Source organism: Rhipicephalus microplus, unplaced genomic scaffold (genome assembly GCF_043290135.1).
Source record: "Rhipicephalus microplus isolate Deutch F79 unplaced genomic scaffold, USDA_Rmic scaffold_15, whole genome shotgun sequence".
Taxonomy (NCBI): domain Eukaryota; kingdom Metazoa; phylum Arthropoda; class Arachnida; order Ixodida; family Ixodidae; genus Rhipicephalus; species Rhipicephalus microplus.
The window spans coordinates 15,490,001-15,514,012 of record NW_027464588.1 but is presented as its reverse complement, the minus strand read 5'-3'; the positions used below and the strand labels follow the sequence as shown (position 1 = coordinate 15,514,012).

The window sequence follows — 24,012 nt, the reverse complement described above, 5'->3', positions numbered from 1 at the left end:
TTCCAAGAAAAACAGGCTTCGAAAGCGACAACCAAAAGGGGCGTGGCTGCGTATCTTCCGCGGCCCTCCGGAGATAACGTGAGGCATATTGGCCGCGTCTGCGCCGTGCGCCTCTGCATACGAATTGGTATGCGCACAAAAATAAAATTATCGCGATCACTGGCGTCAGCGCCCGCTACAAAGGAATGCACCTAGTTAGGGTGCATAGTAGGCGCGTAGCTGTATCGTGACACTGTTGTAACATGAAGGTTAAGAAAAGGGTGAAAAACAATTAGCAGGCATTCTCAAATCAAGAAAGTTTGAGAATGCGCGACCGCATCACAACTGAAGGTTTCCTGCTCCGCCATGGATACCGAACAGACTCTACGTTTTCCAAGCCAGCGAACCCTTGTCCGGTAATGCGAGCATCCCTGAAAAGCTGGCGAATCACTCATCTGCACTTCCGACAGTTTTGACGGTGACTGCACCTGCGTACGTGTGCCCTTCTTTGTTGAAACCACAAGTTCTGCTTTTGAATCTACCAGCGAGACTGCAGCCTTCCTACAACACGGGGCAGTCTCTTTTGCAATTTTCGTCACACGTCCATTTGATGAATGGCTTGACGTCAGCTACTGGAGACGTTTTACCTGCCACAACATGTACAAGATTAATAGGTGCAGTCACGTGTTCCGATTCGCCGTAGCTCCTGTAAAGAAAATCTCCGGAAGAGGAGTTGTGAAACATTCAAGCTTACCTGTGACGAGAGTCAGTGATGCTGCAAAAATGGATATGGCCCCGACACTTTGCTGAAACAATAAAACAAAGAATAATATTTAGACGTATTCAAATGAATTCCACACACAAACAAGCCAGGGAATGCATAGAGGACGTTAGTTGTTGTCTTTAATGTACTAATTGTGACGTATCAAAATCCTTTTAAAGGCAAAAAATCACCTGCTCTTTCGATGATATCTGATACCACAAACTTCTAATTTTGCGAGAGTAAATAGCTCTCTCGAGGGTAAAGTTAGCGTACAAACATCTCCGTAGAGTCCTACTGTACCCGTCACGTATAAAGCATTCATAAATCAAATGTTTCGGGTGTGGCGGGACTTTTTGCCCATACAACTAACTTGCAGGACGTTACAATAAAGCTTCGGCAGGAAATTACGCGCCCAGTAATGGTGGTGTTTAAAAGCTTTTAAGAACAGCGAAGTATTAGAGACGTATTGAATTATTTTCTCATATGCATGCTATTATTTTGAGCACGCTTCTATGCCTAGAAGATTCATCTGCCTAGTATGTAATCATCTGTCAATGCAGGAAGTGATCACGGTTTGCCCTTTTTTTATCTCTTGTTAAGTATCGTGCTACCCACAGTAATCAACTTATTCCAAAGTATTGCACGAATAACCGAGTACACACATGTGGCATAACATGCGCTTCTACAGCATCGCATATGTGGTCAGACGAAGGAAGAGTTCGCAAACTATGACCTCTCTGATCCCAATTCATGGCACTATGGAGCCCCAAAAATTAAAAAGACAGAAAACTGCTTTGTAGGTAAATCTTCGATGCTGAATTTTTTGTGCAGAAACTAACCAACATTCACTTCAGAAATGTCAGGTTTGCATTGAAAGGACCTCGAAAAGTTCGTGTGCAGTACATGGAGGCTCTCGACAGTTTTTTTTTTACTTTTGCGCTCATAACTTCAGGATAATACGCTTCAGTAAATGATAGTGTTCATCCAAACCATTGCTTTTGAGTTCTTAATAGTCTAGGGATCTTCAACTATTTGACATCTGCGTACTATTTTATCAACATAACCAGCTACGTTACCACTATAATTTATAGCATGCACATCATAATATACAGCTGTAGATACACCCCTGGAGCAGCAGCACTAAGTGGCTGTAATTTACAATGTTATGGCTGTAAATACCAGAAGTATTCCAGCTGTGAAAAGCTGCTGAAGTAGATGAACCTTACGCAGTAGCAGTCTTTAGCGGTCCTTTTTTTTCGCTTCAAGACATTGCAATAGCGTTCGTCAAAGCCGCCAATTTCAAATCTCAAAAAAGGAGCCGCTCACAGTACGGTTTCGACGGATAACTGATTTTTCATTCTTCTCACGTGTCATCTCTCAAAAATGTGTGCTACCTATAGCGTGATCTTTTCTATGTTGGCCCGATGCTTAGAGGTGCGGCATAGGCAACTGCAGTGCCCTCTTGTGCCACCGTAATAAAACACTGCCTTTCTCTGCTTTAGCAATGATCGTGGTCCACTCACGTTTTTAATTACAGGCACACGGCACGCTTCTTTCATTTATTCGTGTCGCGATCCGCATGCAAGAACACCTTGCGTCTTATGTGAAGCAGTGGAATAATCAACTGGAATTGTATCAGCAATATCACAGCTCTCCAGACAATACCAGAGATTGATCACTTTATTGCTTCAAGTGTGGGTTGTAAGCAAAATGCTGGCGCATTTTATAGAGCGGAGGGAGAACTGATCCACCGAAGTGATAAGAAACAGCTCCCATGTAAGTGATAAGAAACATGTTCCCCCATGTAAGTCGAGCCGAGGGGCCGTGTCGGTGCAGCCGTTCCTATCAGGATCGGTCAAGAGCAAGGCACGTGAGAACTGAAGAACTGGAAAATTGCGATTATAGCGGCGATGAAAGCGAGCCCGCCGGCTTCGCTCCTCACCTAGCTTCAAATAAAGAAATTTTCAGACTTTTTCACGTTTTTCTTTTTGTTCTTTGGACTGTTCTGCATTAGCAAAAACTGGTCTCTTTGCAATATTTTATGGTGTCATTGATTAGCGGATTCGGAGTCACCGACAAACTCTGCGCCGGAGCACTCCACTCTGGCGGAGGGCAACAAGCAGGAATCTACCAATGGAGCACAAATGCTTCCCCTGGAGCAAGTGGCAGGGTCAGAATGGAACGTGATGCGTGCGTCTCTTTTCTTGCATGAGTGGATACGTTGGGCACAATGACGCTAGGCTAGCAAAACGTGAGCTCCGACGCGAGGCGCAACTGTCGCGGCCGGCGTCCATTGGCGCGCCCAAAGTTGGTACCGTTTCAAGGCACGGGGCGCTTGCGACTCCCTGTCTAATCCGCCGATTTTCATGGAGCAGAAAAAGTTGCTCCATGGAGTGGATCTCGCGACGGGTCTGCTACAGATAGCAGACCCGTCATTGATAGCAGACCCAGCAGACAGATAGCAGACCCGTCTGCTCTTAACCTTCCAATGAAACAGATTTGATCCGCAAGGAGCAGAAGACATCATTGCCGGAAGTGCTCCGAACCTGCCAAGGGATGACACAACTAGATGGACTTCTTTGAAGGGCGATAACTGATGTGAAACTTTAGGCAGAATGAAAATAAAGCTAACGGTCTTTCATGCAAGCTTTAACTAAAATCAAAGTTTTGATCGCATGGCGTTCTGTTCTCCACGTGGTCGCGGCCAGCGGTTACGACCGCCTCCCATCGGAGAGCCCTGCTAGTAACTCTTCAGGATCGATAAATATTCATTGTATGTATGTATGTATGTATGTATGTATGTATGTATGTATGTATGTATGTATGTATGTATGTATGCATGTACGTATGTATGTATGTATGTATGTACGTATCCGGACAAAAACATGCACTCCTTTTCACTGAAATGCTTTTTAAAGCTCCACAAAGAAACCTGGAGTCCGGCAGAACATCAACAGCAAACGAATCTATTCAAATGGAGAATACGACATCCAATTCTTCGTGCGCGCCACTCAAAAGACATGACGAGACTTTCATAGCTTATTTCTGCTTTTTCACCTGTGATTAAAATTTTATTGAAACAGAAGACGGGATAGAGGGCAGTTGTACCTTGGTTGTAGTTTTCGGAGCCCTCCTCAATGGCATATTACAACCTGGTTTCGCAACATATATGACATGACGTGACACTGTTGGCTTCTTTCTGCCTTTTCATATCTGCTTCAAAATTTATTTAAATAGAAGATTGGACATGGTGCAATTTCATACTTGCTTCAAACACATGCATCTCGTAGTCGTGAAACTATAACGAAGTGTCAGTCACAAAAACTGATTTCCTTCGTATTTTGTTTTTTTACTTTAATATGGCATGCCTCCAGCACGTCACGGGCTCTTTTTGTTACTGCTCCCACTCAGTACGACACCTAGTTTGGGCGCTCGACTGTTGACCCTAAGGAGGTCGCGAGATCGAATACCTGCGGCGGCAGCTGAATTTTCGATGTCGGTGGAAATGTATTACTCCCGTGTATCTAGAATTCACGTGCACCCCTGTTAGTCGAAACTCCAAACTCTTCACTGCAGCGTCCTTCATCATCAAATTGTTCTTTGGAGAAGTTATACTTTAATCATTGCAACCCCGTGCGGCGAAACATGTAATATCTATAACCAGCAGACAATGTGGTGCATGCTGAGATGAGCCACATACATATTGTTTAAGGTATTGTTATTGTTCTAGCTTGCATAATTTAGTATTGGCTCAAGCCAGCCCACGACATTCTTCACTTGAGAGGATTCCCGCTGTACGAATCTGCCCACAATGCTGCACGAGGACTTGTCAACCATGCAGCCTATAGGGAAGAAGCTGCTGAAGTGTCAGAATGCAGAAATCACCTCCTTACATACAATGATCTAACCACACACATATGCCTAGAACGCAGGGTCTTCCCCCTTCCACATTGTAAACTAAACAGTGCTGAAGCCATTAGGCTAAGCCTACTACAAACCAAACCGGCTGTTATTTAACGAGATTCATCCGGAATTGTCTCCTCCTATAACAAACGATAAATGCCACTACACTATATATCTCGCTCATATGCTATGAGATTGGTCCAGGTTAGGCAACGACAAGGAAAATACTGAAGAATTGCGGGGCGTCGCGCCACGCAGTTCTGCATTAGAAAGACTATTAAGGGCAGTTCAACGGGCCTGTGGACCAGCCGATAGACTACGTCTTTCGGTCCCAAATCGGGAGTGGCCACTTCGGGCTATGACACTAGCGTGATCTATTGGACAATAATGAAGTTGTTACTTCGAATCATTCTTCCGTGTGCATCAGGTCTAGTACACGTCGTCAGCAGAGCTGAGGTTGTGGCATGTATGCGCAATATTATCCCCCACTTCAAAAAGGTGACTTCTAGGAATTCATTTATTCATTTACTTACGGAGTACCTACATCGCAATATAGGCATTACGTAGGGGAAGAAATATATGCGTTGAGATACTGGGCGAGAGTCCCGCCAGCTGCGGAAAATCGTGTGTTGGCCTAACGAGCAGATGCCTGAATTCCAACAGCTTAAGCAAATTGAATAATGCGCATCTCACCTCGCGTTTACATGCCTGTGCGTAGCATATTAAAGAAATACTGCGGCTCTGTGGTAGAGCGCCAGCTTTTACACTGCCTGAATTCAATTTTCATTCGGAACCTGAAACTGTATTAGTTATTCGATGCGAAGCAGATCTTTGAGAAGTCTGTGTAACGCTGTCCCTCCGCACGGGCGCGCCACGCGCCGCAGGTGGTAGCGTGGTGCCAAGTAGGTCACGCCGCTGCTGCGTGTTGACGTCACACTTGCCCGAAAGAGTGCGGCCTAACGACGCCCTTTCCCTTACCTGCCGTGCGCTCGCCGCGGCACCCGCAGTTGCCACCTCGTCCGATCGCCTACAATACCTGCCGCTACCACCACTCCCTACACCGCCGATTCGTCGGTTCACGCACAATACAACTGACGCGCGCCTAACGTACGCCTTGAAACACGTCTGTACGTGCCACCTACAAGACCTACGGCAGCCATAGATTCGAAGAAGTCTTCCAGCGTTCACTGCTGCACCCACGTAAGCACTGTTCAACTCGCGACACTACCGGTGCGCAACGCTGCTGCTTCGCATCACATGAGGGTCTCCTTTGAAGAGATATGGTCCAAATATTTTTATTTGCACCTCTCTCGATTTTCCATCACAGACAACGGGCCAATTTTTCGGTCACAACTAACGACGCCGTCACCGTTGCCGGACTTTCTAGGAAACGCGCTCTTTGATGCTATTGCGGTAATGAAGTGAAACAAAAGCGAATGCAGGCACCGCGTGCGTTACCTCATCTATAGGTTCATGGCACTGAGATGCAGGTGTTCGGAGCGCAATTCGTAAATGTCACGGCATATCGTGTGTATGACGCGTGAGCTAGCATTCCACCATCCTCTATCGCCATAAATTTATTGGTACTTGACACTGTTCTTGCAGATCTGTTTATCAGTGACGTTTGTCGTTTCACAGCCGTAATGACAGGCTTTTCACGCTTGCAATGCCACAGCTGGGAGAGACCTTTTTCCCAGCAGGACCTTTTTGAGCAGCGTTGTTGGAGTCTACTAGAACAGTGTTCTTGTGCACTCTAGTTTGCATACAAAAGGTTTTCGTGTGCTTAAAAGACGCCGAGCTAGTGGTCGTATATCTGTAGTTTCAGTTGTGCTGAAAAAAGTAGTTTACTCCATACCACAAAAATATGCGTTTAGAGGTGATTCTTTAGAGGTTTAGAAGTTTAAAGGTAATTTCATTGTTCCACCAAATCTTGCATCATACGACAAAGACGCAGTACAAAATTGCAAAACATTTCTCGGTAATCTTTAGACGTGAAGAAGAAAACGTTGTTCTTTCAACGATAATTTTATCAGCCAGTACATACAATTCATTTGGCATTTATCTCCACTATTGCGCCGCCGAATAACGACTCGGTGACCCTGCGTGACATTTTATACAATCTCCCCCATAACAGCACTCTGGCGTTTCACAGGGAAACCTTTGAAATGGTCAGCAATTTCAACAATGCTTCAATCGTATCAACTCAATTGCTCGCTCGCGCGCGGGACATTACTAACCAGTTTAAGCACTGTCTGCTCATCAGATTAGTTGAGGAATGCGCCTGTGAGTACGGGTTATGCCGTGTTGAAATATTGACTTTCATTCAGACTGGAATATAGCCAAGTGTAGTACGGGGACTCTAACAGTAAAGACTAGCGTTGTTAAGTAGCCCGCACTTGAGTCTCCACGCCAGTGAGGGCTCATGCGTGATTGCAGCATGCTCATATTATTTTTATTTTTTAGTACTTAGGATAATAAATACCAATACAATCATGTGATTACACAGAAAGATGTGCAGGAATTAGTGAGACTACTTTGTTGAATATGCTGCATAATAAAACACGGGATCCTGCCCCGTCTCTTGGTAGCTCCCTGGTAGCTGGAGCATTCAAAGTTGGTCCTGGAATGGCGAACTCTGCCAACTTTGACCTTGGGGCGCTTTTGCAAGTGCTCACATAGCACTTCCGCTCCCTCTAGATACGTTACGGCCAAAGAAAGGGCAACGTTCACGCAACCTTTCTCTTGAAAGATGCCGGCATATTCACACGCTGGTGCAAGTCAAGAGTCCAAATAATAGCAAAGATCACTGGAAGTCTATACAACTAAATATGAATTTGCGTTATTTTCGCAAGGGCTATTGAGCATGTGCTATCTTAACCTTTCGTTGCGCGACCAAAACTTACGCATCTAAATAGCACCTATACTTTCGGTTTCCTGTTATTAAAATTCAGAAAAAGCCAGGAAAAATTATTTGTTGAAGTCAAACCTTTATTTCATAGGATACAGAATGTTCACTGCAGTGGACAACATGCACAATACCCTAAAGTAGTGAAAGATGCAGAAATTCTTTTTTTCAGCCGCCAAGCAGTCTTGCTCGTAAAAATGAACACCAAAAAATTAGCTTTACCACCTCGCGAGTAACAACAACATTGTTTGTTGAGTAGAGAGGGGCTAGAGTGATTGGAGGGGGAGGGGTGCTGGGGGCTAAACGATATTGAAGATTTACTTTGGCTTCGCTCAGCTGCAATATTTACAGATCATGACAACAAGAGCTTGTTTTAGCACTCACTCAATAAAACACAACAAATCCCGATTTATTCTGTGTTAGAAAAAACTGAAGAACTTGAATAACCCACCAAAGTAGGTGCCTAACTGCTGAAACAAGAATGCAGTAGAAAGCGTGAGACCGAGGCCCAATGAAATGCAGCGAATAAAAACCCTCTGGGTTCAATTAGTTACCAGTATTCCCATGCGTGTTGGAGGCACCAAAGCTGCGTTCCCCCTTTGCATGGCGTCTGCTATAGTCGACATGTTTCAAAATTAGTTGTGAAAAATTATATTCACTTCACTAGGGCACAATACTCGCAGCTTGTGACTACAAATACTTCTTCTATTAATAGCGTGCATCCAATAAATATTTGGCAGCATATCCACGGAGTAAATGATGGATAGTGGGGCGAAGCATCCGTCCGTCCATTCGTTCTTGCTTTCGTCCATGCATGCGAGCGTCTGTGTGGCCACCCGTGCGTCCATCCGCCCATCCGTGCGTGCGTCTGTTCATGCGTCCGCACGTTCATCTGTGCGTCTGTCCCTGCTTTCGTCCATGCATCCATCCGTCCGTGCAGCCATCCGTGCGTCCGCCCAAGCATCTGTCTGTGTGTCCGTTTGTCCACCTATTCAACACTCCAAGTACAACCATCTCGCATCTTTTCATCTTATATTCCTCATATAGAAACACCGCCATAAAGCGGACATTCCGAGGACTGAACGAGAGGAGTCACACGCACACTTTCTTACAACTTGCGCTTCGTGTCTACTTCCCACCTTTAACCACCTCGAGTTCATAGTATATACTAGTTCACTGTATTCATGGCACTGCGGCCCAGCGCTCGCTAAACCTAGGAGGTTACGCCCAGCGAGCATAACGTAGCAACCCTTTCTTGCCTTCTGTGCGTAGTTGAACAATAAAAATTCGCAGCGTGCGCGTTAACTAACAGCCGAATTCTCCTTTCTTAGCAGCAATTTCCCTTTAGCAGCCATTGGCATGTACATTGAGCACTATCTTTTATTGCTCAACAACGCACAGAAGAAATCTCTCACCGACACCACCTCCGGGGTCAAAATGTTATACTTGTTACACACTACTACAACGGCTACGAGGGACGAACAGGTGTCTCTATGAGGAGCTTCGCCCCTAAAAATACCAAATTCACGTGCTTCAGTGGCAGTTCGCTTGGTGCAACCCGAGTGCTCGCTCCAGCATTTCGGCGGCTGCTCCGGATTTTCTTGTGAAAAACTTCATGCATTTTGTGTTTGAGCATTTCACTCCTTTCGCAGTAGCAGCTGATCACATGTCTCCCCGGTTACCCTCTTGAATACTTGTGGTTGCTCCCACTGAGTCATCTATTCATATTTTTCAACAGTCCACCTGATCACACTACATCATCAAAGACGTCTTCTATGGTCGACCGAACCGCGTAATCTCCTCAGCAACAGACGTCCCTAACTGACGCCTCCATGTCTCCGTCGCTGCGTGCTTGGGCCCGGGCCAGGAAGCCAGGGAAACTTCTGCAAGATTTGTGTTTGCGTAGCACAGCAAAAGCTGTAGGGAAAGGGCTGCATTCTTCTCACAGAATCGTCTGTGGAATCAGACGGTGCCCCTTCGATTTCTCGAGTTCTCCCGAACTTGCGCGGTGTTGGCTCGGCAGCGTGTTCTGCGGAAAGGGTACTTTTGGCGCCTTTTGATACTTGTGTTGTTCTGTTTATTCTTTTTTTTAATGCGCTCTCTGTTGTGCGCGAACTGTCGGCTAGTCGGCACCTGGTTTTTGTGCTGTCGTTTGAAATCGCGGACGCGCGCTTTGCTGAGCTCTCGTTTGTGGCAAACTCCGTGCACAAGTCCCTTTTCGTAAAGCCTCGCGCTTTTCCTGAACCTGCCGGAGCGAAATCGTCTATAGCACCCGAGGAGCGAAAGGCGCTAGGCGTACATGCGGCTGTTCTGGACGGTGAGGTATAATTCAGCACCAACGTTTAGAATTCCATCGGGCGAAGCAAGGTTGTGTCGAGTGTTGTTCTGTCACAACAGCATGCAGTCATTGTTGCGATCGGCCTTCATGTCCTGGCACCGCTTGGACACGTAGAATGGTTTCGGCTAATGTACCCTGATTTGTTCGGGCTCTGCCACGCTCCAATAGATGTTTAGAAGCATGGGCAACACGACACTCGTACTGCGAATTCTTCAGGCCCGGCAGTTCTCTTCGTGAAAACCTCTTTGGACACTCCCGACCGACTGATGGCCCAGGAAGAGTTATTCGCAGTCAGAGCTTCTTAGGAAGGGTGGTCAACACTGCGCTGCTTTGTTCATTAAGCTGCACCAAACAGTGAGCCGAGCGTCTGGAACAGTGTCTTTGGGGACGTTCCCCACGTTCTATGGTGCAACTTAAAAGTTGGCGGGTCGGGCTTATCGGTGCTCCATCATATAATACGGTATAATGCACTAAATAACACATGAGACACACGGGAGAAGGACGAGCGCTAACAGAGGAGCATGCCTGTCCCGAGAAGCGAAGTTGGATGTCAGGTAAGGCATCGTGATCAGTTTATAGAATGTGTGTGTGGAGTCGTCTACAGAATACCTCAGCGCTTCGTCCGTCTTTGTCACAGTCCTGTGTTACGCGCTCTTTTTCGCTTCGTTGATACGTTTGTCGTGTGGAACCTGTTACATCAGGTCCACAGCAAGAAGGTGTCCCAATGAACGTCTGTGCGAGCACGCCAAGAGTGTCCGGAACAAAACCGACCGGTTTATCGCTATTCATTGTGATCGGTGCGGCTGCCGACTCTACACGTATCGTGTGACTTTCTTCGTTTGTTAGCATTTCTCTTCGAGTGCCGACCTTAAAGAGTTGTTATTTCGGGCTCGTTCTGTGTGTGCTCTTTTCGTGCGCTCTTTGTGCCCGAGGAGGATGCTGCAAGTTTCGAGCTGTTTGCAGTTCTTCGCGTAATAGTTCCATTGGTTGCTATCGCATTTATTTTTTGCCCTTGCAGCAAAACAGCGACTTTTGTGTCTGTTTGTTAATGTCATCTTTGCACGGAGCCCTTGACAGGCTGTGTTCAGATATATGTTCCGCACTTCAGCATCCACAACGGTTATTACGTGATCGTTGTGGGATGGCGATGTACGGACATCGTCACATCCATGCAGATGGCAATGTCGTCCACGCGGATGCATCCACGTAAAACAGTGCTCCAGCTGCCTAACATCACTAGGTATTGACGGGAAGAGCTGTATTCCATGAAGAATAAACACTCGACTATCTCAGTGAAGACACGATTTTACTTTCGTGTTATTCTAAATCTTATGACGCAGAGATCAGCCAATTTTTGTTTATTCAAAAAATCAAAAGAAAGTCACATAACTCCGAATTCTTAGCGGAAAAAATACGATTACAAAAACAAAAGACGTAGACAACATAAGCGCTTATGTTGCCTACGTCTCTATCTTTTGTCTCCGTATTTTTGCGCCACGAATTTGAAAGTATGCATCTCTACTTACCCGCCTAACTCGCCGCACTGATCAGTCAGAAAAAAATGCTTATTTAAAAGTGGTTTTCAGAAGAATCAATAGTGTTGCTTCTTGCTGGTGTCTTTTATAAAATCAATATTTTTTTAAATGTCAGGCTTACCGTGAGAATAATGTAGATGACACATGCTGTCAGAGATATGCTGGCGTTGAAACGGAGGCGCAAGTACTGCAATGCAAAAAGTTGTATCACAAGTTTATACTGATGCCTAATACAAACAATACGCACATCACTTTTTCTTCCTTTAAATCTCAAGCTCGACGCAGTTTTGACACTTGTGAAGCCCGTGAGACATTGCTGCCTTTAGTCTCACCTATCCCAGCCCAGCCTCGGTGGTCTAGTGGCTAAGGTTAGGATAGAATCCCGGCTGCAACGGCTTGCATTTTCGTTGGAGGCGAAAATGCGGTAACGTCACGTGCTCAGATTTAGGTGCACGTTAAGAACCCCAGGTGGCCGAAATTTCTAAAGCTCTCTACTACGGCGTCTTTCATGATCATAAGGTGGTTTTGGGACGTTAGGCCCCAACAATTATTATTATTATCATTCTCTATATCGCAAGCGTAACTTCATACACTTAAAAAAAATTCAATAACTCACAAAGAAACGAAACACTCACTACGTCCATCCTAAAAACTATGTTGAAACTACCTTACACAGAGTATTGTTAGAAACCATAACGCTCCTCTCTGAAGTTCAAGAAATTTCCCACTTTCAAATAGATCACTGGCACAGCCAATCACAGGATAGCGTGGAGCGAGCAGCTGTCTGATCACTTTTAAGTTCCATGAGCTTACGTGACACATTGGCAAACACCCGCTTTGCTAGCCACCGACAGACGGATGTTCTGAGAAGTCGACAAGCAACAGTACCTACTTAGCTGTCCTTATTCTTCACCACAATACGATTTCAGTGACAAGCTTTTAAATTGGGCATAAAACGTGTCACTGAGAGATGGCACTGCTCTCATGCATTAAATCACTTCCAGGATCTCTTTCGCAATTGGGAAAATGGGGACAAGGAAAGCTGCGCGTCTAACGTACTTCTCTTTTTACTTTTTGTCCTTATCAGATTGCACTATTTCTCATTCTAGCTTTATCCTTCCTTCGTGTTAAGAATTTGACTTTCATTAACCTTCATAGCATGCAACACATCACGTCCGACAAGCAGCAACGATGGCCATGCATTCACATCCAGCCAAAATATATGTAACAATATGGAATGACATGCGATCTTGAAAAAAAACTGATTGTCATATTCCACGCGGCTGACAGCCTATGATTCAAAGGGCGTGAATCATTGGACAAGAGCGCACAAAATGCTAATGTGACCGGCGCCCCTTCGAGGGACGCACTTCGATTCGATAACGCTACTCCAGATATCTGTCACATAGAAAACACCGGCTCAATAAAAAAGAATTGCAATACTTTATTGTTTACTCAATAAACATGAAAGAAACTTCTTCATAGATTACTTGAAGGAACAGTGCTTCAAGGCCCATGGTAACACACATCTAGTTGGTCATTTATACACAGCTCTTAAGAGCATCTTGACTAAGTGTTGCAAGAAGCTCGACTAGGTTGTAGGCCTCAGACACAGGAACACAAAATGAACGGACACTTTTACATAGGCTGCCATTAACGGCCAAAAATACCCGGCACAACTCACGACTGTAAGTTGAGCCTGAGCGGTTGTCGAAGTACAGAAGTGTCCGGTCATCTAAAGCATCCCGACAGCTCGTCGTCATATTGCGTCTACCCTCTCCCTTCGCATAATCTTTTATGAATCAGTAAAAGTGTCTATTTGACATTAGGCCGATGCTCACGTGTCATTGATTGATATGTGGGGTTTAACGTCCCAAAACCATATATGATTATAAGAGACACCATAGTGGAGGGCTCCGGAAATTTCGACTACCTGGGGTTCTTTAACCTGCGCCCAAATCTGAGCACACTGGCCTACAACATATCCGCCTCCATCAAAAACGCAGCCGCCGCAGCCGGGATTCGATCCCGCGACCTGCGGGTCAGCAGCCGAGTACCTTCCACTAGACCACCGCGGTGGAACAATGCTCACGTGCATACCTATCGATTATGCAATCTGGTAGTGCAGAAAATACTTGAGAATGATTTATGACTGCCTTAATGTCCACCCTTTGAGACGCAGGACTTATGCCGGCATGCTGGAATTCTGCACGGAAAACCCGTATGTTATTTTCAATGGAAAATTTTACAAGCACCGCCTCGGCACAGCAAGGGAGACATCTGTTTCCGTACTATAGTCTGTGCGAACATCGCCTTCGAAGCAATTGAACATTTTGCACTTAGCTCGTAAGGTCACTCTAAAATTAGTTGCCAGGTGTGTTGATGATTGTTTTTGTTTGATTCGTTGCCAAGACGTCACTTTTTTTTGCATTTGAACTCTAGTTATAAGCATGCAGTTCACCCTGGAACAAAAAAGTAATAGATTGATTACCTTCCTCGACGTTCTTGTAAGACGGTCAGTCTTAAAAAAACGACTTTCTTATAAGAGTGTAAGGAAGCCGACCCCGAAGGATCGGGTTCCGATACAAAGTGGTTTCACCCGAGGTTTGACTCTGCGCATCTTATAGGACGAAAATGCTCCGTTGCTGATGATCTCTTCATAGGCGCAATGCACATTTGTTCTGTATCTTGTCTGCACAGACAAGAGCTAGCTGTGGTAAAAACGGACCTGTGCAGCAACAGCTACCCTTCGCTTCTCCAGAGGACTCAGCACTTGCGGTCTTCAGTTCTTTACCCTGTAGAGGTTCGTAAACTCGCCATACCAAAACCTGGTGCTGTTTCTTACGCATAAGGCGTCAGTGAAGCACTCGTAAGAGTGCTTGGCACCTACGGGCTTAAAATAGCACATGTACCAGCCAACAAGCTAAAGCAATGACTCTAACGAAGGTAAGGCCATGCGTAAAGCTAAAGAACTCCAAGCCTAATCTACAAAATACTATGGAAAGATTGTGACGCATCATAGTATAGGTGAAACTGGAAACATTAAAACAAGATTCCAGAAGCACCAAAACAATGTCTAGAAAAGCAATGCAAGCTTCAACGTCTTGGCGGAAATGATTTTGACAGTAACCACATCATCAACTGGTATTCCGCGAGAAAATCGCGCCAGAAAAGAGCCTATGGACATGACTATTTTTAGAAGCACTGCACACTGAAACGACTACAAACACTATTAACCCTAAGCGGGGTCATCTGCCCGAGATATGCATGCACACTCTGCGTTAGCATCCAACAAATAGTCACGCTCTCTTTAATGCTCTTTATTTGAAACAAGGGACCCATAGCAGTCTCGAAACGCCAATATATGTTTGCTCTTTTTGGACGAGGTGAGTACCTGTTTTATTGCTTCCAATAAAGGTGTGTATCTACCTATTTGCACAGCTTCTTTGCTTTGCTGCACAAGGCAGTACAATTATGTTTGAGGCTCAGGTAACTCACCTCAAATATAGACGTCACCCCGAGCTTGTAGAGAAGAGGCACAAAAAGATGCGTCGCTAGTGGAAACAGCAGCAGGGGCGTCAGGCTGAGCCACAACACGTGCCATCCGTAAGCGTAGAAGTGGGCCGGAAAGCCAATCAGTCCCGTCGATGAGAAGAGAGAGGCAACGGATGAAGCGGCGAGTGGCAGATACCACAGTGCCCGGCTTCCGAGAAACACCTCCATCTTTCTTGCACTGGCATCCACACGTCGAGAAGAAGCATTCCGCAGGGAGAAGTACAGCCCGAGTGCGAGATTGGTAGCGACTAGGGTGACAAACAACGTACCTTCGAACACCTGCGCCATTTAGAATAGTGACTCTGGAAAGGAAAAGAATTCTTATTGCCGGCTATAGACAACCTTCCGTTCATGCAGGTTACACGGAACATAACACTGAAGATATCGCAAAATCTCTCCGTGGCGCGAAGCAACACAGATAGGCGTCAAACTCTGGAGTTCTGCGGACACGCAGCGACACCTATAGACACAGTTTTGAGACAAAACCGGACTCTCTTGTACAGTCTCCTGCGCAACCAGGGGCAACTGCAGCGTACGAAACATCAATAAGCTAAATATTTTGTGTATTTGCGCACGGAACATTCTCCGCTAGTCGGACGCGTCACCAAACCGCCATGAAGTGCTTGCTGGTTCACTCGCCAGAATGACGGCGAAAAAGAGAGCAGATGCAACAGCCCCAAGGTCTACTGAAAAATAACCTTGTCAGCTCTACTGTTGCGATGTGAACCATCAAGGACCTAAAGGACTTGAGTTTTACGGATTCCGACAGCTTTCGCGAAGCAGAACTGCGGGAGCGTTCAATACGGGTCATTGCAAATGTGTTAAGTAAGCAAATTACTCGCGTTCTCCAAAGTCGGTCGCATGAGAAAGTGTGATAACGTAGGTCTCCAGTTATTGCTTTCAGTAGCCCTAACGGAGAAGCGTGGTAACTGATGATGAAGCTTTATAGAGGCTCTGACCGTGGTGCGCACCGTGCAACAACAGAGAGGTGACGCGCGCGATAAATATCGCACATGCCGCTACCACGGATAATTTGAAGTTGTCGCCACCGCCCAGCATTTCGCACAAAGAACTTTGAAGGCTCTAAATTTCGACTCTAACTATATAAATGCGAACATGAGCGTCATACAGGTAAATAACAAAGTTATTGTGACCACAATCGGGTTTATCTAACCGGCTATCTCCGCGATTTCTGAAGCTATGTATACAGAAGGCCTCGGCTTTGCCTTTCGTGGCATGTACAGTCGTTAGCAAGCTTAATACAAACACTGCGATGCGTGGCCACAACTATAGTTTGATTGATGCCAGCCGCGAAGTGTTGGGCGCTTTTGCCGACATAATACCTCGGTAGGCTTGGATAGTATGTCGGCATGTATGGTTAGCATCTTGGCAACAGAACCCCATCGTACGTGGTGTCAGCGTCAATCAAACTGCTGCAAGACACGCGGTGGAGCGTTCGTGTTAAAGGTGCTGACGACTGTACACCGAGAAATTGAACACGCATTTATTCTCATTACAAGTATATACAAACGAAAGACAACTGTTAACAATACGTTTTACAGGATGCGTAATAAAACAGTTTAACAAACAGGACGCAATAAATGCATTGACAAAGCAACTGCAAAGGCGAAAATTACCGGGGCCATTCATGCTGGATACCACTCATCCTAAGATATAGTAGGCAGATTAGGCAGATTATCATTCAAAATTGGTTTTTATGACACCTTTAAGGTGAGCGGTGACGCCCAAGCATTTTTACGAAGTATTGCGTTCTTATCGTGTCATAGTGTCACATGAATGCAGTAGTAAGTGATGAAAATTCGTTTATATTACACTTGCGTATATGGCCAATTAAAGAGACCAGGTGAGGTATATTCATAGAGGGGGGGGGGTGTCTTGTTGAAAAAGAAGAAAAGTTAAGCTACAAAAATGACAAATCTGAAAAATAGTCGAAAAAAAAGAACGAAAAACGTCTTTTTTTTCTGCAATTTTCGGGTGTCCCTCCACCGTGGTAGCCCTTGTAATACGCTTTAAGACCTTTCGCTCGCGGTCGCGGTAGTTGCGGGGGCCGCATGCGTTTCTATTCATTGCTGGCATCACTACTCGCTTCTAGTACGCACGTAACGAATGAAGGTTAAACTTATCTTGTAATACTACACGCGCTTTCCCGCAACCAGCCCGTTACTGTGAAGCGATCATTGCGGCGGGAAAAAAATGCCGAGTGGCTACTCCACAGACAACTGTCAATATTGATTGCCACTCGTGACACACCACCTACACATTTTCTAGAGTTGACAAGCTGCACAGGCTTTAAATACAAGACGTTTACGATACACGGTTTTTTTATGCGTATGTTTTTTTGGATACAAGAGATTGACAAGACTTTTATGATATTTTCAAATGCTCATATCTTCATATTTTTGGCGTTTGCGTGAAAATGCCTATACGTGGCCATAAGTGTTTATTTTCAAAATCGGCGGCTTCCTGGGCGCTATTTCCACAATTGGTGCACGTTAAAAAACCTAAGGTGGTCGAAATTTCCGAAGCCCTCCGCTACGGCGTTTCTGATATCGGTATAGTGGTCTTGGGACGTTAAACACCACATATCAATCATTATGAGCGCTATTTACCCGCAGTGTTTATTTCAAGTACAGTTTGATACCGAGCAACGTTGAGTGTTTAGAAATCTCTGCGGCTCAATTGTCAACTGAGTTGCGCGCACCTGTTTTGCCAGCAAACGTCAAAGTAGGAGTGCGAAACGAAATTCCGACATTGATGATGATGTTTGATGTTTTATGGCGCAAGGGCCATTTCACGGCCAAAGAGCGCCAGTTCATCTTACTAAAAATATGGACAATGATTGTGATAAGCGGCTGTATAAGGGCCATAAAATTCCTCGCAGTAAGGCGGGTAAAAACATACAAGTAATAAAATCATGACCATGCCGTGAAAGGTGTGTGTGGTGTGAATAGATGACAAAATTCGGTGATAATAAAGGACGATGGTGGATATGTATGGCATTAGCACAAGTGCCTCACTCATTCATACCCTTGCGTCCAAGGGCCGTGAGGCATGTGCTTTCTTGTGTAGCCACCGCAGCAAAAACCTCTCTGGAGAGGTCATGCTACGGTATGCCCGGGTATATGACATGAAAGCTATGAATTTCTATTAAAACGCTAACAATGATTAATGACTAAAAAGCGGTTCCCTACCGACAAACATTGCAGGGTGTAAAGGTATATGTTGCCGGTAGAGTAATAGAAAATGTTGTTTTCTCACAGTTTCTAAGTGTTTACACTGAATTAACATGTGAAGGACGGTTGGATTCACCACATTTGTCACATAATGGTGGATCGCCACCAGACAACAGATATGTGTGTGTCGTGTATGTGTGTCCTATCCTGAGTCTCGTTAGTGTTACCTCTGTATGACGCGATTTCGATACGGGCAGCCAATGACCAAGGTGTGGCTTAATAATGTGTAGTTTGTTTTGTGTGTGTGTATTGCACTTGCTCTGCCAGTAGTCCCTGAGGTTTCGTTTGAGAGACGGCTTAATATCGAGGGCCGGGATTGATAAGGTTGTAGGGGCAGTGCTTTTGTGGACGGATGCAGCGAGCTGATCCGCCCTCACGTTGCCTTGGATCTAACGGTGCCCTGGCACCCAACACACTACAACATGTTGTTTGAGTGTGTAGAGTGTGCACAAAATGGAGTAAAGTGAGACAAGGACCGGGTTTTTTTGTTTGTTTTTTAAGACTGTGCAGAGCCATTACCACACTGTGGAAGTCTGTATAAATTACTGCTTTTTGTATTTGTAATTGTTTGATGTGTTTAGCTGCCACAAGTATCGCGTAAGCTTCCACTGTGAAGAAACTTGTGCGTGGATGTAGAGGGCCAGCATCCGAAAAGGATGGGCCGAGAGCAGCGTAGGACACAGAGGAGTTAGTCTTGGAGGCATCTGTGAAGAACTCAGGACGTGTGTATTTGTGTTGAAGTTCCAAAAAGTATGTTCGGATATGGGCAATGGGTGCATGTTTTGTAACTTCTAGGAAAGACACATCGCCGTCTATAGTCTGCCACTGCCACGATGGCGGGTATGCTACAGGAGCCATTAAACTGTATTCAAGTGACACTGCGGTTTCTTCAGCTAGACACTTCAGGCGAACTGAAAAGGGCTGCCTCATCGAAGGCCTGTTTTGAAACAAAATTGAGCTCGACAAGTCATTAATTGTAAAGTATGAGGGGTGCTCCTTGTCTGCTTTCACCTTAAGGAAATAAACAAAGGACATGTAAGTTCTCTGCAGATGAAGCGACCACTCATTTGACTCAACATAAAGGCTTTCTACGGGGCTGGTGCGAAAAGCACCCGTAGAAAGGCGGATGCCCAAATGGTGCACGGGGTCCAGCATCTTCAAGGCACTTTGAGTAGCAGACTGATAGACAACGGCCCCATAATCTAAGCGGGTGCGAATAAGGCTTCTATAGAGGTTCATGAGGCATTGCCTATCACTGCCCCACGTAGTACGTGACAACACTTTTATAACATTCATGGCTTTTAAACATTTTGTTTTTAAATACTTGATGTACGGTACAAAGGTCAACTTGTTGTCCAAGATTAAGCCTAAGAATTTATGCTCGGCTTTGACGGACAGACGTTGCCCATTCAGTCGAATGTCAGGTTTCGAGTGCATGCCTCTCTTTCGAGAGAACAAAACACACGTGCTTTTTTGTGGGTTAAGTCGAAATCCGTTTTCATCTGCCCATTTGGAGACCTTATTTAAACCCAGCTGAACCTGCCGCTCACACATGGTCAAGTTGCATGACTTGAAGCCAAGCTGAACGTCGTCGACATATGTACAATAGAACATATTGCGGGGATTGGACAAGTGCAAAGAATTCATTTTGATAATAAAAAGTGTGCAACTAAGCACGCCACCTTGTGGCACGCCTGTTTCCTGGACAAATGTTTGGGAGAGCACACTGCCCAGACGGACACGGAATTTCCGGTTTGACAGGTAACTGTCGATTATATGAAACATTCTTCCGCGCACACCAAGGTGGGACAGGTCTCTTAGAATTCCGAACCGCCATGTTGTATCATACGCCTTTTCGATATCGAGGAACACAGAGAGAAAATATTGCCTATGGACGAAGGCGTCTCTGATCTGTGCCTCGATACGAACAAGGTGGTCTGTGGTGGATCTACTTTCTCGAAACCCGCACTGAAATGGGTCGAGCAAATTGTTTGTTTCAAGGATATGTATAAGTCGGCAGTTTATCATTTTTTCGAATACTTTGCACAAGCAGCTTGTAAGTGCAATAGGCCTATAGCTTGAAGCTAAAGAAGGGTCCTTGCCCTCTTTCAAAATGGGAATAATAATAGCCTCTTTCCAGGAGGTTGGGATAGTGCCAGAAAACTAGATAGCATTGTACAAACAAAGTAGGGTTTGTCTTGTTTCGGCTGGTAGGTTTTTTAACATTTCATACACCACACGGTCAGAGCCTGGGGCAGAAGAACTGCAGGAGGTTAGGGATGTTCGGAGCTCCGCTTGACTGAAAGCATGGTTATATGCCTCGTATCTGGTGGATTTGTGTTCGAGTCTCTGCTTTTTTACTCTTGTTCTGTATTTTTGGAAAGTGTCAGTATAGTGGGATGAGCTGGACACCTGTTCGAAGTGTGCACCGAGGAAGTTTGCCTGATCTTCCAAGGTATCACCCCGGGTGTCCACGAGTGGAAGTGTGTGTACTTGTTTTCCTGCGATCCTACCGACCATGTTCCAGACTTCAGCCTCTTGTGTGTATGAATTGATCCCTGACAAAAACTTCTACCAGCTTTCTCTTCTGGCCTGCCGACGCGTTCTCCTAGCTTGAGACTTTATTTTCTTGAAGGTGTCAAGATTTTCGGCTGTCGGTGAGTTCCGAAGCAACCTCCAAGCTCTGTTTTGCTCTTTGCGCGCGTTTCGGCATTCAGAGTTCCACCATGGCACACGCCGTTTTCCAGGGTGTCCATTTGTTTGTGGGATGCATTTTGTTGCAGCATCAATCAAAAACGCTGTGAAGAAGTTGACAGCAACATCAATGTTCAAAGTACATATGCCATTCCAACCTAGACGAGCGATGGTATAAAACTGTTCCCAGTCGGCTCTGTTTATTAGCCACTTGGGAACACGTGGTGGACACTCAGTTACTATATTTGTGCTCAAAACTACAGGGAAGTGGTCACTTCCGTACAGATTACTGACGACTTTCCACTGGAGTATAGACACAAGGGATGGAGATACTATGCTTAGGTCTATGGAGGAGTAGGTGTTATTGGCGAGATTATAATAGGTTGGTTCTTTTCGGTTTAGGAGACACGCGCTCGACGAGAGAAGGAACTGTTCGATCAGTCGACCTCGCGCGTCATACGGAGAGTCACCCCATAGCCTGCTATGCGCATTAAAGTCTCCAAGAAGAACATAAAGTTCCGAGAGTTCATCAATTAAAGAGTGTAAATCACGTTTTTGCAGCTGATAACTAGGAGGAATGTAAGTCGTGCAGATTGTGATCAGTTTATCAAAAAGAACCGCTCGAACAGCCACTGCCTCAAGGGATGTTTGGAGTTGTAAGTGTGTGCATGCAATTCCTTGATTCACTATGATGGCAACACCTCAGGATGATGTCATGGCATCGTCACGGTCCTTTCGAAAAATAACGTTTTTGCGAAGAAAATTTGTGTGTTTTGAATTAAGGTGTGTTTCTTGTACACACAGCACTTTTGGTGAGTGTTCGTGTAGGAGTTCTTGGATGTCGTCAAGGTTTCTGAGAAGGCCCCTGACGTTCCTTTGTATAATTTGAGTGTTCATGGTGAATGTAAAATAATGCTGTGTGTACAAAAAGCGAGTGGCTGTTTAGACGGGGAGTTCGAGTTCACTTAACAGGCCCGTCACCAGGCCCTGTTATTTGCTTTTTTGTTTTCTTGGCGCGCTCCAAGAAGCCACGCCGCTCTTTCGGCACCAAGGGTGCCGACGTATCCATTGCCTCCTCGGAGGCACTGGATGCCCGCACGTGCGGGCTGTTAGTTTCGATTTTGGGCCTCGCCTGTTGAGGGGAGGCCTTGAGACCCGAACACTCTGGAGTCTCCGGGCTCTGTTTGGGAGTAGGCGGTGCAGCCTGGGCTACAGCCGCCTTGGGGGCAGGTGTCACAGCCGATGGCTCGCTCTGCGCGGGCCGAAGGGGTGGCAAGGGCTGGTGCGGCTTTGCCCCCTGACGCGCCGCATCAGCATATGTTGCGCCGTAAAATGGCGACACTCTTCGTCTTGCTTCTTTGAATGTGATGTTTTCTTTGACTTTAAGAGTGATTATTTCTTTTTCTTTCTTCCAGTTAGGACACGAACGCGAATACGCGGCGTGTTCCCCATCACAATTCACGCAGTGAGGCGTAGTAACACAGTTATCAGATGGGCGACCGTGGCTACCACATCTTGCACAAGTTTCCTGACCCCGGCAGTTCTGCGAGCCATGACCATATCGTTGACATTTATAACACCGTCTTGGATTGGGTATGTAGGGACGGACAGAGAGTTTGATGTAGCCTGTGTCTATAGATGAAGGCTGTGTGCTAGATGCAAAAGTGAGTATTATATGTTTGGTAGGTATTTCTTTGTTGTCGCGTCTGATGACGATTCGTTTCACATCCATGACATTTTGCTCTTTCCACCCTTCAAGCAGTTCCTGTTCAGACATTTCAAGAAGTTCTGCTTCTGAAACAACTCCGCGTGAGGTGTTCATTGATCTATGAGGTGAAACAGATACTGGGATATTAATTACCAAATGCTTTGAGACTGCCAAGTTTTTCATAGTGGTGTTTTTCTGGCAGCTCAAGGAGAAGGTCTCCGCTAGCCATCTTTGTAACCTTGTATCCTGGGCCAAAGAGCTCAGTCAAAGATTTAGCAACGAGAAATGGAGATATGGCTCTGGCTTGTTTTGTTGGCTTTTCGCTGTACACTACATGGAATTTCGGAAAGCATTGTCTGGGTTGGTTGAAAATTAATATTTCATCGGTGCGTCCCCTCTTAAGCGGAAGACGATCTGGGAGATGGGGAAATGCAGGTGTTCCCATAGTAGTGTACTTTTTTTTCGGCAGCAATGGCGACCACCCACCATGGAGTCCAACCAGGGGACGCTGAAGCACTTAATAGCATAAGGCTGCAGACGCCAGCCGTACATTGCCACTATAACCAAATATAACTTCTCAAGGTTGAGTAATTACACAAGGTTAACCCTTGCCGCCAGGAAAAAGCGGAAGTAAATGGAAGAGAGAAGAAAACAGGACCGATTTAAAGATGAGAAAAGACTAAGATGTAGGAAGAGAGAGATAGGAAAAGGCGACTGCCGATTTCTCCTGGGTGGGTCAGCCCAGGGGTGCCGTCTACGTGAAGCCGGGGCCAAAGGGGTGTGTTGCCTCTGCCGGGGGGCCTTAAAGGTCCAATCACCCAGCATTGGCTCAACCCCCAGGATCCCCTTTTCCCCGGACACGGCAAAGCCACGCACGGCTAGGCGTGGAAGGGGGTCAAAACTCCCCCATTAGCTCGGGTCCGTGGTGTCGCTACACACCAAACGATTCCGACATTCCTGACAATCTGAAGCCAGCAATGTTGATATTCCAGCAAGACAAAAAGTAGTTAGGAGAGAATACACTTGCGAAAAAGAGGGTCATCCATGGCATTATTCCGGCCTAAGCTCACAACATCAGAAGTTTGAAAAGGCGCCAGGTGTTTTCTTTTCAATTTTTTAAGGAAAAACGAGCTTTCAAATAGTTAGCAAAAGAAGGTGAGGTAAGCTATGGCTCGGGTGAAGTTGGTAGTTGATAGGTGGTCATGCTGTATTCTACAGTGATAAGAAAGTGCAGCAGAACCAACTACGTGAAGATAGCGCAGCACCCTAGCATGCCACGACGAAATTCACTTCGAATGCAGATGCCAGGCCAGTCCAAATCGTATATTTACTTGAAACGCGTGGTGAAGTAATTCTTTAAGAATGGCATATCCCACGT

General features: G+C 45.7%; 1 protein-coding gene across 1 annotated transcript in view; it reads right to left on the bottom strand.

The window, feature by feature from the left end:
- Positions 1–540: 540 nt before the first annotated feature.
- Positions 541–24,012, bottom strand: part of LOC142784724 (sodium/iodide cotransporter-like) — an 80,475-nt gene continuing 57,003 nt past the window's right edge. The window contains exons 2-5 of the mRNA XM_075883226.1: positions 14,922–15,280; positions 11,545–11,610; positions 734–785; positions 541–626 (exon numbers count right to left, since the gene is read on the bottom strand). Coding sequence (XP_075739341.1) covers positions 541–626; positions 734–785; positions 11,545–11,610; positions 14,922–15,266 — 549 coding nt within the window. The 5' untranslated portion in view covers positions 15,267–15,280. The remainder of the gene's footprint in view (positions 627–733; positions 786–11,544; positions 11,611–14,921; positions 15,281–24,012) is intronic.